Source organism: Acomys minous (assembly GCF_964271855.1).
Source record: "Acomys minous genome assembly, chromosome: 9".
Lineage (NCBI taxonomy): Eukaryota > Metazoa > Chordata > Mammalia > Rodentia > Muridae > Acomys > Acomys minous.
Window position 1 is genome coordinate 21,160,116 of NC_140490.1, and position 19,176 is coordinate 21,179,291.

The following is a 19,176-nucleotide window of genomic DNA, read 5'->3' on the forward strand; positions in this document are numbered from 1 at the left end:
TTCTTTTCTTTTTTTTTAAAGCCAGGGCAATTTCTTTTCTTTCTTTCTTTCTTTCCTTCTTTCTTTCTTTTTTCTTGTTCTTCTTCTTCTTCTTCTTCTTGTTCTTGTTCTTCTTCTTCTTCTTGTTCTTCTTCTTCTTCTTTAAAGATTTTTATTTATTATGTATATAGTATGTACCAGATCACATTATAGGTGGTTGTGAGCCACCATGTGGGTGCTGGGAATTGAACTCAGGACCTCTGGAAGAGCAGTCAGTGTTCTCAACCACTGAGCCATCTCTCCAGCCCCCCTATGGATGTTCTTAAGTATGTACAAATTACCATATGCAAGACTGAGAAGTGTCTAGTCCTGGTTGTTAACAGCACAAACGTGGAGAAACCTGGAACACAGATTCCAGGAGCCAACTGCCCATTTATAGAAACCAACCCCACTGTTCATTTCTGCACCTTCCTGGGGACAACTTTCATGGACTCCTTAGGGTCTAGTTATCTTGAAAATAGTACTGCTAAGAGGGCCGATCTCATGAGTTTGTGTGTGTGTGTGTGTGTGTGTGTGTGTGTGTGTGTGTGTGTGTGTGTGTGTGTAATAAGTTAGTACATGGTAAAACTCTAAGCGGTGAGGTGTTGCAAAGCTGCTCTTACTATTCCTGAGCCTGGGAGGCAAACATCAGACTGTGGGGCTTCTGAAGCGGTTGCTTGGTATGATGTGGTCGTTTTAGCCAGAATTAAGAATGGCTAGCCTAGGCACTTCCCATGGTTGCACATACACAGGAGGGTTCGGCAGGGAAGAAGCTCTTGCTTGAACTGAAAGCAAGCAGAACAAATAATTGACATGACCCCTCTGCAAAGTCCTTCAAAGGATTCGGCGGTTATCTTTGGACTGTCCTTAAAGGTTTCCATTTATCAATGCAACTAGCGTGCTGCTCTCACAATATTAGCCATTTTACATGGTTTAAAGGATTTAATTCACAAGACAACCTCATTAAATGGATATTAACTTCCTTGTTTGTCTTGTTTTTGTTTATTTTTCATTAAGCAAAACCAGTTCTAAAATATTTGGGCCTAAGATCAACAAAGGTTTTCTAAAGCCTTCATCCAGGGCTACTGTCCTTCCTACTACACTGTTGACTCTCATCTTCCTTTATACTTCGCAATCCTTTCCACAAGTACAAGAGTTTTAATAACTCGACAGGCTTTTGTCAGTTAGATGTAGTGCTTAACACAATGCTTAACATACACTATTCTATGTGTATTATATAAGATATAGGGTGTATAATTTCTTATATGTATGCATATATCTCACTTTTTGATTTTCCAGCTGACTAATATAAGTCACCTGATGCAGAAATGCTTAGAAATGAAATTGTGTGGGGACAGACTTTGCGTGATGCTTAGGACCTGGGTCTTCAGAACACTTGCTCTATGATGGCTCCTAATGGTCACCCAGCAATGAAGTTGAGGCAAAAAGTGGTATTGTAAAATATATAATTAAATTCCACGCAGGCTTCCCCACCTCCTTAGACGCCTTACTTAGCCTCTCCTCTTCACCCCAGGGCTTACGTGAGGTGACAAATGACAAATAAGTACAGGTTTGTGTGGACAAAGGCAGCCTTTGATGTAGGCTAGCTTCCACCCAAGACAAATGGCGCTCAGGGTTGTGACTCTGTTCCATGGTTATGCATCTCGCTGGACACCAGTGGGGTCTGTCAGCGCCTACCATCCCACATTCCAGCACTCCTGTCACTTTCCTGTCTTTCTTTTACTCCCGCTATACCTTGCCCTTTTCCTCATCCTGTCCTGATGTTCAAGCCACACCATGAATTTCTCTGTCAACTGCTGGAACCGCTCATTCTTTTGTCTAAAAACACGTGTGATGCTAGGTTATGCCATGTGAGGTTGCCGGCACTAACCAGGATGGTTTTAACGGCCTGTGATCAGATCCTTATATTGACAGATGGTTAAGAAAACTGATTGCACTGGTAAGCTGGTAATTTCAGCACCTGAGAGAGCGGGGCAGAAGGTGCAGAAGTTCAGGGTTAACTTTGGCTCTATAAGCACAAGGGTATCCTGGGCTACATGAAATTTTGTCTCAAAGAAAGAAAAAAAAAAGGAAAAAGAAAGAATAAAAAGAAGAAAGAATAAAATTCATTATTTGGGTAAAATATTCAAAAGCTGGGACTTTGTCTATGTTCTGTTGAGTTGAACATAGTAAGTAGTCAGCATAAATTGGTTGAACTAGTTGTTAAACAGGTGGGCATTAGTTAGGCCTCATCTATTGTGCTATGTGACTTTTTTCCCTCCCGGTGTCATCTTTCATTTCTTTTCAAATAATCTGAATGATTTGTAGGCAGAGGCACAGGGGCTTAGCATTTAATCTCACCAACAAAGGACCTTCCAAAGAGGAGACATTCTTTTGGCTGTGGTTGTTGGCATTTCAGATATAATTACGTTTTTTTCACCTTAAAATTTCCCAATAAGATTAAGACTTACACACAAAGTCTCCTTAACCCTCTCTCAGAAGTCTGCACCAGGAGCTCTACCTAGTTTCACACAACTTCTGAGGGGTGCCAGCTGCTGGAAGCCATGCAACCCAAAGCACAAAGGCCTGTCATCTACCAGAGTCTGCCCTGCTTGCACAATCCCTCACAGCCTCTCTGAGAATGCGTCACCACTAGCAAGTGTGCACATGCTTTTCTTCAGGCAAAGGAGATACAACCCAGCCTTTCTCAACAAGCTATTTCCAACATTTCCTCTATCTACTCAGGCTCAGGGGAGATAACACCACCAGCAGCTAGGAAAAAGAGCAGCTCTGGAATTCTCTTTGTAATTCTGCTGGGTTTATGGTAAAAGTGCTAGAATTTTCTCCTGACTTCAAATCACGGAGATCTTTCTCAAACACCTGGAAGCTCTAAGCCTGTAGCCTAATTCCAACAGGCCTCTGATGGTGCTAGTTTACTGTGAACACCTAGGCATAGGCTTTGGAGCCTGTGAGTATACAATTTGTATTGCCTAGACTGCTTGCTCACCCCTGCGAGAATTAGATGTGACCCATTCGTGGCATGGAGCCACAAGAGGATGGGCCCCATTTGTTCCTTTGGCAAGATGTGTCACCATGGACCAGTAACAGCAGGGAGATGAGTGCTCACTCTCAACACAGCATAGAAAGATGAATATCTATTCGGGTGTTTCAGCTGCCCAGTAGACACCTGACTAGTACTCCCAGACCTTCGGACACTACACTGCCATGAAATGGAATAAGTGTCAGAAGAGGGGGACACTTGAAGAAGAAGCTACACGTATTTATTTCACTGGAGCTTTATAAGAAGTTCAGGTGGGAGGAGAGGGAAAGACTACTTCCCCATTTCCAGGTCAGGCGACTGAGATTCAAGGTGTTAAATAATGTGTCACTAAGGGGCCAAGCTCCAGCATGCCCAAGGTCCCGTTCTCAATGCCCCAAAACGTCTACAGGCAGAATGGCTGCTCTATTCATGGAAAAGGATGACCATGAAGAGGAAGAGACACTGAAAGACAGTGTGAGAGTAAGGAAACAAAGTAGTTAGTGGGAAAGAGTCATGTAACGAAGAGGAAGGAGACAGGAACTTGGTCTACTTCATGGTCTCAGCCCAAAAGGCCTCTCTTTAGTTGCCCATAGGAGGGGGCTGTGAGGGGAGCTTGAAGCAGAGATCGGGAGGTGCCATTCAAGGGACGCTACTGGAGCTAATGCAGCAAGCAAGATAAACACTGAGCAGTTTTGGAGATAGACACGCCTGGTTGCAAGCGCAGTTCTCAGATTCCAGACCCATGAGCTGAGCAAGAAGCTCCCCGTCCCTCTCTGTTTCCATCTGGAAGCTACCAGGTGAGGAGGTGAAAGTCCTCGGGATGGGTTACAGACAACAGCACCACACTGGGTCAAAACCAGTTATGCTTGGCAAACAATAAGGGGTGGAACGTTTTAAACAATGGGGGAAGAAAAATCAAAGGAACATTTGTGACTCATGAAGTTCGTATGAAATTCTCATGTCACTGTCTACCCATGCGGTTTATATTGGAACTTCACCATGTTTTTTATTCTATGGCTGCTTAGGGACTACAATGGTCGAACTGAGTAGAAGCATCTGAGATGAGCGACCTTTGCTGTGCTTTGCACCTCTTCCCAACCCCAATGCAAAAGGCAGCAAGATTACCCTGATAGCATTTTAAGTTGGATTTACATTACCTATAGATAAAACACCACTTTCCCTCAAACTCTACGCTTTCAAATTCAATGCAAGGCCTGGGAAGACAAGATCCCTTGAGCTATAAGCCACGTATTTCCTTCCTGTCTTTCAGAGTTCTGCTTTGAGGTCACTGGCCCATTCAAGGCCCCCAAAAGATCTGCAATATAAAATTCTATGGAGTTCTGTTTTACTTCCATTATATTTTAGTTTATTTGGACTGTGTGTACCTTTACTATTATTTTGGGAAACAGAAACTCTGTCCAATCAGAAACTACCGGGCCAGTAGAAGTAGCTAACTAAAGGTCTTGTGTTTAAAGCTCACACCTGAATTCCTTTGTACCCCAGAAGCCCCACACACAGCTCAACTGTCTCCATCTCACTTTGTTTCTCTGTGACACAGGTGTGGCGTGTGAACCCTTCATGCCTGTCTCATAGAATGGACGAGACATTAGACAAAATCAGAACATGGGACATTTTCTCCACAAAGGTGGGCAATATGGCTTTCTCAAAAGATGAGGGTCTAGATAGAGAACTTTTGGGGACAGGCTTGCCCCCCCCAACCAAAGGAGACTGCAGTGACCTGAACTCATTCCTCCCAGAGCCTGACCCCTCACTCATGCGAGACACTCACAGTGGAACACCGAACACATATGGTTCTGCAGGTCTCTGGTGCGTGACCAGAGCCACTCCCAAGCACATACTCACCTGGCAAGCAAACATGTAGCTGGATTAACATGTGAGTGCATTTATAATTTTTAAGAATAACAATGAGGGGGAAAGTTAGTTGGGGTGTCTCACACCGCCATCTCATCTGGCATATTAAATCTCCCCAGCCCCAAGACCTATATCAGCAGGGACCAACACTACTCCTGGCCTTTGGTGCCTCCTTTCCACACTTTCGACTCTACATTCCAAGGAGGGAAAGATAATTCTCTACTATGCTAATTATACTGAGGGCCTGGGAGCCTTGTTGCAGATTGGCAATGTAGAGGCAGCGGCCACGCTCCTCCCTCCTCAGAAGAAAGCAGGTTGCTCTCTAGTCTCCCAGCATATGGCCCATCCTTAGACATACAAGATTGAGAAAGATCTCTTATGTTTTCAACATGCTCCCGAGCCAGGGCCTGGTGCCAAGGAATGAGAACAGAGAATAAATGAAACCAAAAAGCCAACCAAAATCAAGAGCAGCCGGAGCCGGGCCAGGAGAATCAGCTCACAGCCCAGCTCCAGGAGGCAAAGGAGACTTGCTTTATAATAACAGGGAGCAAGGTGCCCACGAGGCAGCAGCTGGGGGACCAATAGGTCTACCACTCATGGTACAAGCACATTCAAGGCTGCCCCAGCCCATCTTACTTCCAGCAAGAAGGCTGAGAGGATTGGGAGGGTGCCCCCTATAGTCTCCCTTCACTGACTTTTGTCACTTGGGGAGCAGCAGTAAGGTGACTGTGGCCCACAGAACAGGATCTGCTTAGAGAGGTGGGGCCTGAAACCCAGACCTCTCTTAACCCCTTAAGGCCTGGCTCAGCTGCAGCTCTCACCTGCTGTGTGCTGTCATTATTCTTATTAACACTGTACATTCTGGGAAACAAAGCTAAAGGGATATATATTCCCATCGCAGTGTCTTAGACAAACATTTCCAGAGAAAGGGGGACAGGAGCACCTCATGAGAAAAGACCTGGCAAGAGAGGCCCTGAAACAGAAGGGAATACAGCCGTCCTGGTTGGTTCACCCACTGGGGCACAGAGACACTCATTCTTTTTTTAAAAATATATTTTATTAATTTATTCATATTACATCTCAATTGTTATCCCATCCTTTGTATCCTCCCATTCCTCCCTCCCATTTTCCCCTTACTCCCTTCCCCTATGACGGTGACTGAGGGAGACCTTTTCCCCCTGTATATGCTCATAGGGTATCAAGTCTCTTCTTGGTCATGTCCCCTGGATTAGGAGGCCTAATGGCACTGAGAGGAAGGATAGCAGGAGACATTCATTCTTATTGTGGGTGATTTCTCGCTTTCCCATTTGTTGCAGCTTGGGAAGATGTTTGAAAAGGGTTGAGGCTGAGCCAAAAAGAAAACTACACTCCAGATTGTGACAGTGCTCACCGGTCAGAGGGCTGCAAGATTGACCTCTGAGAATATGTAGGAGCAGTGGTCAAGGCTGGGAACAAGAGCTGGTTCCTTTGAGAGGCATTTCAGGACGGGATCCTGAATACTATAGCTGAAAAAATGCCACACTGCCCACATATTCAAACGCTGATGCTGTGGGGGGCTCAGAGCTACATAAGGTGGCAGGCGCAGGCGGAATGAAGTCCTGCCCTCATCTGGGGCCTGTGTTCCCTAAACTCCTCATCTTTCTGGGAACTGGAAATCCTCTGAGAAACAGAATGGATAATGTTTGAGGTCCTAACTATAAGACAAACGTTATGGGCAGGATTATCACCAGTGGTCACACCCATTGCTCTGGTATTTACCGAGATGCAGTCAGGGCTCACTGACCCTGGCATCTCTCCACACTGACTCTGTGCCTCTCTCGGCTCTGACCTATGGCAAACTTGGAGGCTGAACTTCCCAGTGTGTGGAGGTTGTTTTTTTTTGTTTGTTTGTTTGTTTTTAATTTAGTATTTCATATTCCACTTACTCATATCTGCATCTCTGATTATTTTCACTAGATGTGAACATCTGGATTCCTCCAAGATTCGCCCCTTCCACATTCCTACCCTCCGTGGGGCCATTTGTATGGTTCGTCTAACCTCACAGATGTTTCCAACACCTCCCAAATTAGTGTCATCTGCGGCTTCCGTGGCTTGCCCTTTTCTCCCTCTTACAGATCATCAATATAGAGGTGAAGCAAGGCCAGACCACCATCACACTCAGAGCAAACGATAAGGGAGTGAGAGGGCCAAAGCGCTCCCTGTGCCCCAGCCCTAGGCCTGGCAGAGGAAGGATGCCGCATAACTTCACAACACTCTGCAAGCTGCCTCCCAAGACTAGCCCGTGGCCAGAGATCACTCCTATTTGTTTATGTCTTCTCAGGTTCCAGGTAAGCTTCTCTAAGCCAAGGTATATAACTGAGCCAGGTGCCAGGTAACACTGAGGGGTTCCAGAAAACACACAGCATGAGTGTCCTGTCTTCTCTATGTGGCCCCATCACATGGAGCGCAGGGTGAGCTGGATGGACAGCAGGGCCCTTTGCTCCCCTCCACCTGACACAGTCACCGCTGTTCATTATATAGTCACTGGCATTTTGTTACTACTCATTAGATCTTTTTTTTACCTGAAAGAAACTGTTAAAACTATGAACAAACCAAAAATTCTTCTGTAACCCTCAAGTATCAAAGACAGAACAAAATAAGAAAAAAAAAAAAAACCACACACACGATAACTGGAAAGGGTGTGTTTTTTGAGGGACATGGAGGTAGCTCAGGCTTATCTGTGCTCACAAGAATTGATTTCCCAGTTTGCTTTTCCTTTCTTCTGCCTTTTGTCTCACCTTCCCAATTCACTAACCCCACAGTGTCAATCACTCTCCTCAGCTGGCAGATACAGTTACACTGACCTGGACCTAGGAGCAAAAAGTACAGTGATAATCTACCTAGTACTGAGCCCCAGGCATGGTGAGACACCATAGCTAGCTCAGTTCATCTCATCCCTAGCACAGCCAGGTGAGCCGTGTACATCGTCCACCAAAAGAGGAAGTAGAAAGCCAGACAGCTAAGGCTCCTGCACAGGTCACCAAGCATAGCCCAGCAGAGCTGGGTCAAAGTCCACCACTGGTACCTAGATGTGAGAAGCTCTTCCCTGGACCTCTGAGGATCACAGATGCTCTTTTGAAGGAATAGGCCCACATCCACATGGGCAACAGAGCTGCACATTCCTCAGGGCTCATGATACAAACGTAAAGACTGTGAAGAGTCCTAAATCTTTTCAGGACAGCAGCTGCACTTTTTTTTTCTGTACCTGTCTCCATTACTGAAATGAAGACATTTTTATCCCCAATAAGATATGGACTGCCAAGACCATGGATACAGTGTTCACGTTCTAGCTCTGGACAGTAGCTTTACTGTTCTACTCAGATAGATGATAAAATATATAGATGGCTTCCAGAGGAATAGTTAAGAGAAGTAGCAATAGAGACAGAATTGAAGCTTAAAACCATCTCACTCTATTCAGAAATGGATTTTGCAACTGGAAGCAGAAGATGGCATGACAATTCTGCAACATCTCAAAATTGCTTCTGGTTATTTCTCATTCTGGGTCCTGAGAAGAGAGTTGAAATCTTCTTCTGCAGGGCAGTCTCACTGTCTCTCCAGTCCAAGATGGAAAGCCAAGCACCAGAGATAGCCAGATCCTATGAGTCATGCATGACCAACAAACTGTTGGAAACCTGGTGCTCTCAGGAGGGGCGGCAAGAGATATTAGTATTGTTCTCCACTCTCTGGGGATTTGTTGGCCTCCTACAACCTCTGGGACTTTGTTTTCCTACACAACACCCTCTCCTCGCACATCTCCTCATTCTATAATTTATTATTACTACTACTATTATTTTGTATGGTGCTGGGGAAGAGCATAGGGCCTGTGCATAGTAACATGCACATTATCACTAAGCTATAACCCTAGCCGTTATTTGTCCCTTTTTTTGACTAGCAGTATCACTAAGTTGCCCAAGATGACTTTGAACTAGTGATCCACCTGCCTCAGCATCCTAAGTAGCTGAGATTGCCAGCCTGTACCACAAAGCAGTATCATCTCTTTGAAATCTTTGGTAGTCAAGGTCTCTCCTTTTCTTGAGAGTCAGAGAAGCTGTAGTCTTAAATTTAGACGTTAGCCATATTTTCACTCAGCTTGCATATCACTGAAACAACAGGAAGCCAACGAGTCCTATGCTGCTTCACAGGCAAATGCGAAGGATCACAGGTCAGAAGCCTACATGTGCCTTGGCCAGGATGACTGGACATCTGGAGAAAAGAGAATCCTGGATCCGTATCCAGCCCTCCGCCCTCCAAAAGCCTCTGTAGTTTTGACACCCACAGAGGCATTCTCAGTTTCATGCTTTATCTGACCTCCTCATCCAGCCCTCCTGGCTTCACCTCCTAGTCTTTTCTCCAATTTGTACACTTGTCTGCATCTGCACTGCTGCTGCCCTAGGTCAGCATCATCAATTTTCTCGGTGATGGGATGGCCTCTAATTCTGCTTTCCTGCCATGAAAATGTAGCCTTTGCATAGCAGCCAGGGCTGTTCTCCATCTACAACACAAATGGAATTATATCATGGCCCTGCTTAAGATCTTCCAATGTCTACTCATTTTTCTTAGGCTAGAGTCTGAGCCATTTATTTGGCCTTAAAGGCCCTATGCGGTCTGGCCCTTTCCCACTTCCCCACCCTCAGCTCTGTTTTGTGCTCTACTCAAAAGCTGTGCTTTCCATAAATGTTTTTCGGCTGCTAGATCTCTGTGCACCTGCCTGTACCTACTTCCTAAACACATACACATGGTATACCTTGACTCTCCCTCTTTCAAGACTTAGCTTAAAACCCACCTCTTTATTAGGAAACTCATAGAACATCCTTGTCCAATGAGTTCCTCTTGTAATCAGTGTCTTCCTAGTTTCCACCAAAGCAACGATCAAAATCTGTAAGATAACTAATGTGCTTAATCACTTATGTCCTATTTTCTTTAATTACATGGCAAGATTCACAGGGGATCATCACATTTACTTTATTTATCACTATTGTCCTTGCAGGTAACCAATAACTTAACCATTTGATGAGTAAATGAAAGTGAACTTATAAATGAATGAATGTCTTAATAACCAATAGTACAGGGTAGAGAGCTACATCAGCCCAATATCCACAGGAGACCTAAGCTACACAGAAGCACTAGCAAGTATTTCAGTAGAAGAGGCAGGCAAGAAAACCCCAGAGAAAGAGGAGGAGCAAGAGGCTGCTTGCAAGACTTGCGTCAACATCTCCAAGTCCAGGACAAGCACAGGTCTGCTGTATGTAGAGAGAAGCAAGAATGTACAAACCCCACAACTCCAGTAGGGCATCAACTTCCCCTGTTCTTCCATCTTTCCTGGGGGTTGATATGCTGGGGGATCTGCTGACCCTTCCAGCACTGCCTCCCTGTGTAAAACCCTCTGCCTATGTTTAAATGCTCTATCTGTTGATCATGTCACACAGCACCAATTCTTCACCTGTATCACAATATTTCTACTACCATTATGATCCCGCACCAGAGCTTGCTAATGTTACATCTGCATTATCAATCAGGTCATAAATTTATATATGCTCTCATTAGAGAAAGGCATTCCTATCCTATGACTTAAGAAGTAAAAATGATGGCTTATGCCTGCACAATTCAAAGATAACAACAACGCAAAGAACTCAGTGTCAAAGCAAATGTGGCACTAGGTCTCAAGGTACCCTAACTTGGTCTCCTAGTGTCCCATCTCCTTGAGTGCTCACAGACAAAAGTACTACTTAAGTCCCTTAAAAAAAAAGCACCTTCATTCAATGAAGATGAAGAGTTATTGGTTGATGCCTAAGCATCCTACAGCAGGGGTTTTCCTTAAGGAAAGCCTTTTCTGATTTTGTGAAATAAAGGAGATGATGTAGTTAAGGCTCCTTGCATACACCTTCACACTTAAAAGTGCATGTGTTGAGAGGGAAAGTCCAAACACACACCACAGGAATGCCTACAAGGACCACTTGCTAGAAATATATCCCCCCCCCATGTGAAACCTAGGCATAAGGAGACAGGTGGGTGGGGGTGGGCCAGAGAGCAGCAACCAGTCAGAGGGTGCAGGGATACATGTTGAGTACAAGCTGCCCTGACTAGGCAGTTTGTGGGACCCATTGCAAAATGAAAATATAGAATCCCTTGTTGGGAAAGCTTAAGCACATCACAGTGGTGACATAAGACCTTTAAACTAAGAGAGGATCCATCCCTTCAAAGTACAAGGCCCTTGGACTGCACAGGCCACAGCCAGTGCCTGGCCATAAGGATTTAAAGGTGGAGCAAGGTTAATTCTAGGGACCATTGAAAGCCCTTAGAAAAGCAAACTTCCCTAGTCCACTTTGCTCTCATAAAATACCACTCTTGGATGATCACAGGAAGACAGATAAATCAGGCGCAGGCCTCCCATTCAGAAGTGGCGATAGAGGGAGGAGCTGGTGGGCTGATATGCTAATTCCAATTTGTTATAAATTTCAGAGCAATTTGGCCTAGATTATAATTCATTTCAGCACCAGGACTCCAGTTTCAAGTGAAGTCCTCTGATGCTGTTATGCACATACAACTGATGCCTACATAAAGACCATGCTGTAATGCTTCTTTTACAAGGGCTATAAATCAAAACATTCAAAACAGTTAGTTTTTAATGCGCCATTATTATTCATCTCTAGTTATAAATTTAATGTCTCTTTAGGCCTCAGAGATTGTAATACAGCCAGAAACATATGATGGCTGTTCAAAAATAGGTTACCCTAGTATCTCATTATTTCAACTCTTAAAGATACAGCTTTAAAAGCCCAAGGATGTCTGAGCATACTTGTTTAAAGGAGTCCCCAAGACAGATAGCAATTTTCCCCAGAAGTCTATAAAAGTTATTACAGCATATTAAAGTAGAATAATATATCCACTAATTTTCTGAAGACAGTTGTTTTCTGGGATGCACAGTGTTTGGAGAACTTAACAGAGCTAAAGGGACAGAGACTTAACACCATTTTCTACATTTGCTTTCAGCAAAACAAGATTTTCTACGGCTCTTCGGGCTGGTTCAACTCTGAGAGGGCCACAGGGAACAGCAGGACAGATTCCTGAATCCTGTGAAAGAGCAGGCATCATTCAGGAAGAGACAGGTTAAAAATCCTTTTCATTTAAGAGTGCATCTTTCGTTGGCTTTTCTAGGTCATGCCTTTTTAATGCTATGCCTATCTTTACGTCTTCCCTGGACAGACTGTTGGGTTTTTGACTCTTGCTGTTGGTGACATCCTGGTGTCACGACCTCTCAAGCTTTCCTCTTGATCCTAGTGTTCATGCCAGTACTGCCTCCCAATTCACGCAAGACGAAGAGGAGACGAGAACTCTGAACAGCAGGCTCTGCTGGCATGGCGAGGCTCTGGGTGACATCTTTACTGCGCCTAAAGATGCCCTACCCCAAAGCTAGTTCTTATGTATTTCCTGCCACAAGAACCACTAAAGCCAACTGGCATATGCATGACACTTAGAGCAGGTCCAACCAAGAAGTGAGCACAGCAATGAGACTGACACTCAAGAGTGAAACATACCAGTCAGGGGTCACATTTTCATGGACTGCACTGTCACGGTATATAGGAAGGCAAGGTGTGAGAAAATATACACATCCAGTTATGCTAAGAGTCATCTCAACGTTGGTTCATGTTTATCCTAGAACAAAAACCAGCATGAGAAATACATTCTAAGCAGAAAGAAATTTACCCCAGTACGAAGTCTACCACATTCCTTGTTCTGAACAAAATGTCATGTGCAGTATCACCAAGTTCAGTGGCATACCCATGTTACCATATGACCACTCAGCTCCAGGGAGCTCTAACTTGATGGTGTACATTCATGGTGTATTGGAGAAGAATGATTTCCTAGCAGCCAGAGTTTACTGTGCCATTCCTAACCATGTGTACTTATATGACCCCCTTACTCAATTACAGTGTGGAAAACAGAACAAAGTTAAAAAAAAAAAAAAAAAAAAAGAAAGAAAAAGGTTCTTCACTGCCAAGGTCAGCTTTCAAAAAAGCAAAAGCCCTCTATCAAATGCAATGTACATAATTAATGCAAGTCCCTTTAGAAGTGCAAGTTTTAAACAAAGCCACTGGTTAAATGCTACTAAGACCTCCTAGAGCAACACATTCATTCTAACTCACTGAAAGGGTTACAGTTATGCATTCACCATGATTAAACCTTGGCCCTCGGGTTTTCTTCAGAACTGCCACAGAAGGGGCAATACAATCCACTCAACCGGCTTCTTAGAGATGACAAATCCAGCTCCATGAAGATACATACTTTTATTTTCCTTATTTCTTGCCAAACATTTGACACAACCAGAAGGACATGAGAGTCAGGCCACAATGGTATATCCGGTAAAGCAAGCACTCAGCTGCAAACCAGGACTGCAACAAGTTTTTGAGTCTACAATCATGCCTTAGAGGAGTGTATACAAAACCTAAGGGCATAGTTTATATCTGAAATGACATAGAAACATTTGGATCATGCTAAGCCCAGCCCCAACAAGGCAGAGCAACAATGTGGTGATGGGCGGGGTTGGGGAAGGCAACGTGGGATGGACTGGGTTCTTGGGAATGGTCAGAGCACGCGGCCATTCTGCGCTCATGGAACACAGTAGCAAACACAGGACACAACCACAAACATCAGCGAGCACAATTTAGCACACAAACACACACACACGATACAACACTAGAATGCAAACTCTTTTTTTTTTTTTTAGAAGAATGATAGAAAAGATGGTTTCTCACCCCTCAAAACAAAACTGGAACTTTGGTTTACAGGCCCGGCTATGCCCATATGCCCTCCTCGTCATCCTGCGGCCGGCCCGAGGTGGGGAGGTGCACAGAGAGGAGGAGCGTCAGAATGAAAGAAGAGAAGGTTAGTCACACCACATGCACTGAAAGGCACATGAATCTGCACTTTTCTGTTTCATCTTAAAGAGCAAAGAAAAAAAAAAAAACCACAGTAACTTAAGTTCCACATCACTGGCTTGTCAAACGCATAACCAAGTTTTGTATCTATGACAACCCCACACAAAAACATTCCACCTACTCAAGCTGTGACTCTGTCAAGATTGGATTAGGAGATTAAAATTAGTCTATATTAGCAGATGATTATTTTTCTGGAAAGCATGCAATCTGAATTGCATATGCCTAAGAGTGGATTAAGTCTTTAAAGTAGGCAGAGAAGTAATTATAGTAATCAAATACCCTTAATTTCTCTTAAGCTTAGAGTATCAATAAAAGCCGAAGAATTTTAAAAAACTATCTGCTTAGGTGGAATAAACGCTTTAGCATGCGATAACTCACATTGGTGATTTTACAATATCTCCAGCACACTGCAGTCTTATTTGTTGGCCTCTGTTTGGGGCTCAGCATGTAGAAAGCTATACACATGTTGAATGATTGATTTTACAATAAAAAAGTTTAAAAGAGCATAAACTTTCATTTTGGCAGAATGCTTGCAGAAAGGACGTTGTTTAATTTAACATCGTGTTCGGCTATGGATAAACAGAAACTAATTTGGTTTGAATTCTCGTCGAATCTGTTTCCAAATGGTTCCAGGTAACTGCTTCTCCCAGAGAAGTGGCCAACAAGTGGGGAAATAAAGTCCTTGAGGATAGCAGTCTATGCTCTATGGCAAAGCTCTGGCTGTGAACAGTTCTCACTACCACAGAGTATGTAAAGATGTGGGCGAGACAGAGTGGCCCGCATGCTGGCTCCACACATCATCTGAGAGCTGGGCGCTCTTAACAACTCACCAATGACAACAGAGTTTGCCAGGGTTTGTTTCTTTGTTTTGAAAACTGGAAGCAAGGAGGGGAGTAACTTGGAACATTTCTGATACTTGGATCTGTACCCTTGCAGGTGTTGCATGGAGCAGTAGGTTAAAGCATATGGAAATGCCACTACCTTAGACCTCCAAAACCAGGAATTTCACACGACTCAGTATGTGGTTTCACATACTTTAGTAAGCCAAGGTAATTTTTAATCTGCTTGAGGATTTATACGTATAGTCTTTGAACTGATTCCCAATACAGTTTTTTTTTTTACTTTGTTTCTCTTATGCACTTAAAATATTATTTTGAGAAAAGGTCCAGAGACTTCAGACTGCCAAAAGAATCAGTGTTTCACAAAAAACCGAGAATCTCCCGTGGGGCCTGAGTCAATCAAGAGAGTTTGAACTGGATAAGTCAGTATGAATCTTCAGGTACACTTTTTGCAGAAAGCAAGTGCAGCAATGGATTTGGAGGAATGTCTGTACTTCCTAGCCAGGGTTCTGGCAACACACTTCTTTATCCCTACAGGACTGAGGAAAATGCCTTGCTACACTCACTGAACTTCCTTTTCTATCTCTGGATAAAAGCAAACTTGATGTTCCTTTTCATATTCATGAAGAGGCAAAGTTCCCTGCAGGACACCCCAGGGCAGTATTAAGGAAGCTCTTGAGAACCTAGCAAACCTGTATGATTCAGTGCAGGATTTCAGTGGGTATGTATGTAAACATAGTCTCAGAATAAGAGACCCTGACTTTCATCATAAAGTTCTTGACCCCCCCCCCCAGAGTCACTTCTGTAGGAAAACACCAGGGCATGGCAAGATGCTACTATTTGCCAGTACAAAACAAAATTGGAGGTTTTCTGTAAAATGCAGCCCACAGCCCCTGCTGATCGCTTCCTAAATGGCTGTTAAATAATTTTGCTTGCAGAGCAATTTATTTCATTTTGCATTTAAAACCCAACAGCACATTTACATGGAGTTTGTTCCAAGTCCATTCATACAGCAATTAAAAAAAAAAGAAAGAAAAAGAAAGAAAGAAAAGAAAAGAAAGAAAAAGAAGAAAGCAAAGCCAATGCCACCAAAATCTGCCACTATTTTCCTAACAGCGAACTGCGGTCTAATGCAAATTACTTTTAGCAAATTAAATATATTAAAGAGTGGTAATTAATTATGATTGAAACAGACAGGAGTTGTAGCTTGAAAATATACACTGCCAATATCACTACTGTTCCTCGTCCACCATAGGAATAAAAAGGAGCTCCCAGATGTCAGGGGTTATTAAAAACCAGATGTTGAGATCGACGTCTTGTACACTAGTGGATAAAGTAAAGAAATATGACAGCCCAATATAAACTCAGCTAACATTTAACACAGTAGAAATGTGGATAAATTCCTCTCGTGTACTGAGACTATTATGTATTTGAAAAAGATCTTCAATTTCAAAGCTTAACAAGGTTTTAGAAGAAAATAAAATGTTCAATGGTGGCCATTTCTGGGTTTTTTTTTTTTGTTTTTGTTTTTTTGTTTTTTGTTTTTTGTTTTTTGGTTTTTTTTTTTTCTTCAAAGCATAAACTTGAACTGACTCTCATCACCAATCACTTTAGGGTCAGAGTGTGTGTCCACTTGCAGGAGCTAATCTGAGAGGCAGCTCCATGCCCCCCAAATGTTTGCATCTGTCTGACTACTCCTCGCTTGCCTCTCTTTATGCAAATGTTAAGCTCTACAGAAACCTTACCCCACAGAAATGTAAATCTGGTGATCAGAAAAACAAGAACAAGAAGGAGCAGCATCAAAACAGATAAGGATGCTTGATCCCTCACTTGCTACCACATCATTTAGGGATGCTTAGAGCTTTAAAATGCATCTATTGAGCCTGTTTCCTCCTTTGGTGCCTCTGTTTCCAGATCTCCTCTGCAGTGGCTTTCCTAGATGCTGACTGGTGTTTGATCCCTGGTGTGTCCTTTGTGAGAAATTTCTCTGCCGGAAGTTGCCAGAAGATCTGGATGGAAAGAGGCTGCTCTGGCCCCTCGGTCATCTGTTTGCTTTTGTCTCCAGCATCTGAAGCTGGGATCTGGCTGTGTGGATTGAAAGCCACAAAACAGCCGTTTCGGAGGTTAAGGGAGGCTTAACTGTCAAACAACCCCAGAATGCATCCACAGCTTCAAGGATGATGTGATGGACAAGAGGCCCTGATGGAAACCCTACGGTCCAGATGCCCGGCTCTAATGGGATTCTCTAAATACTAAGATAAAAACAAATTCCTTCCTAGATGGGCTGCTTACTGTGGGGTTTGTTGATGACAAGATCTAGAAGCAAAGGCACTGAGTCATTGTTGACAAGTCAAAAGGCTTGCTGTTGTGTATGGTGGGGGGGGGAGCCACATTTATGAGCTCATCAAGGAAGCTCTGAACAGGAACCTGATGGCCTGGCATGATAAACAACCCAGGGTAAGCCTTTAATTGGCCCCTATCTTGAAGTATTAGGTACAGCAGGTAGACAAAACCAAGCCCATCACTGGGTATGTTTTCTAAAAAAAAAATCTGCAGCCTTCTTGAGTTGTTAAGATTATTTTTTTCTCTTAAAACTGGAGGGTTAAGTTCCTAACGAAGACCTTATTGTTAATGCCTATCTTAACCGGAAAAGAGGATGAAATCAAGGGAGAGCCACTTTCAATGAAATAGCTCATGGCTTTTGTGGGAATTTATCACTGTCTGCAAGGAAGTAAGCCTTGCCTACAGTTTCAAAAGGTCTTACTGTGTGGGAATAGGGCAGTGGGAACAGTCTCCAGGCTTTCTCGTGCCCCTACTTTTGGTCGTAGCTTCTTTGGAACTTCAAGTCACAAAAGCCACAGTGTGGGATTCACGACATGCACTAAGCCCAGGTTCCGGAAAGTCAAATCTTGACCAGCTGCAGGGTACACAAACAGGCTTGGAGAAAGCGTTCAAGTCAAAAGCTTCGCTGTAAACACTGCTTATGTGCATCTTCTATCTGCCCTGTCCCTGGATATGAGGCCCATGGGTCAAATCTCCAGCCATGTGATGGAGTCAGAAAAGAGCTGTCACCTCATGTGTGACTTGCATTTGCTTCGACCTGCAGGACCCGGCACCAGACATATTCCCCCCAAAGAATGAGAAAGGCCCAGCCAGCTCAACATACATGTCCCTGGCTGTTTTATGTATAAATGTGTGCTCTTTTCTGAGTGCTTTCAAAGCTACCAGTGTCCGGTGCCTCCTCTGGGTCAGAGAGAGTGCTCCCAGCTGTCAGGTTTTCTGCGTTGTTTTACTACAGCCCCCAGACACAGGTGTCGGGTAGCTTTGGATACAGATGTAGGAAACTGAGCAGAGAGGAAGATGAGGCAGGGTAGCCACGAACACCTGGCAGGGTGCTGTGGCGCCGAGCTAAAGCTCCAGACTGCACAGGTGTGAACGCGTACCCTTCTGACCCCGGCAGAGATGAACCCTAGAGAGTACATTTGGACCTCCCTCCGTGGTGTGGACCGACTCTGAGTAGCTCAGCTCGGAAGTACTCTGTACCGGTGCACTGCTCTCCTCCCCAGATGGTGGTGGTCCCAGCTGGTGGATGATGGGACAACCTAGGTCAGGTCCACTGACTCTTGGAATAAAAGGGTCCTCACAGGCCCTGGGACTTAGTCACGTGGAAATAACAGCAGTACCTCAGCAAAAGTTTCAATGTCCCTGTGGGGAAGGGCAGTGTCTTCATTCCCTTCAAGCTGCCTGACAGGTTCTCAGGCACAGGAGCCAAACATATTTATGAATGAGTAACAATGCAGGCTTCATTCTTTAAAGGAGCCTTCTGAAAGAGAATGCTCCCTGGCTTCCAGAGTTGCCATGGCGAGGATCACTACCTATATCTCCACAGAATGCATTGTTCTTTCCAGCACATCAGCTCTAGCCTTCCCTGCTCCATTCTTCTCACCCTACCTGGTCCAGGAAGAGAATTCCCTGCTGGATTGGGGCAGGGGATAGCCGTAGAGGGGAGGTGCGGATGACAGGTGTAGTCCACATATGAAAAAGCTCACTAGGTACCTGGAAGGGGAGAGGCAGACTAAACAGCCCCTGGAGCCAGGTGGACTGGTCTCAGGAAGCCCGAGGCAAGGCCACTACAGACACACTCTCGTTGAACCACCAAGAACATCACAGACACAATGGTGGCAGCCTTTCTCCCTCCTTTGTAACTTGGCATCTTTGGGTACTCACTCAAAATTTTAGTAGCATAAAAGAACTGTTTTATATTTCTTTCAAGAAAAAGAAATTCAGAGGAGCCAGTCCCTGGTGAATAGATCCAGTTCTCTGGGCTGAAGAGGAAAACTGCTGGAAGATTCTCCATTGGCCAATAATATTGTTTGGGAGCACAAAGTCAACATCTGCTAAAAAGTCAAGCCATGGCCAGATAGCCATAAAT

At 44.1% G+C, this 19,176-nt stretch overlaps 1 protein-coding gene across 20 annotated transcripts in view; it reads right to left on the bottom strand.

Moving 5' to 3' along the window:
• ERC2 (ELKS/RAB6-interacting/CAST family member 2) overlaps positions 1-19,176 on the bottom strand; it is an 869,527-nt gene that overhangs the window by 146,287 nt on the left and 704,064 nt on the right. For 4 of the 20 annotated variants that reach the window (XR_014781668.1, XR_014781669.1, XR_014781670.1 and 1 more), the window contains exons 20-21: positions 13,723-13,788; positions 12,505-12,622 (exon numbers count right to left, since the gene is read on the bottom strand). The exons of 13 other annotated variants lie outside the window; for them this stretch is intronic. Coding sequence is in view for 1 of the 7 variants with exons in the window: in XM_084794835.1 (XP_084650961.1) it covers positions 13,762-13,788 (27 nt within the window). In the remaining 6 variants the exon portion in view is untranslated. The remainder of the gene's footprint in view (positions 1-12,504; positions 12,623-13,722; positions 13,789-19,176) is intronic. 3 more of the 20 variants (XR_014781666.1, XR_014781667.1, XM_084794835.1) reach the window with 1 other exon arrangement.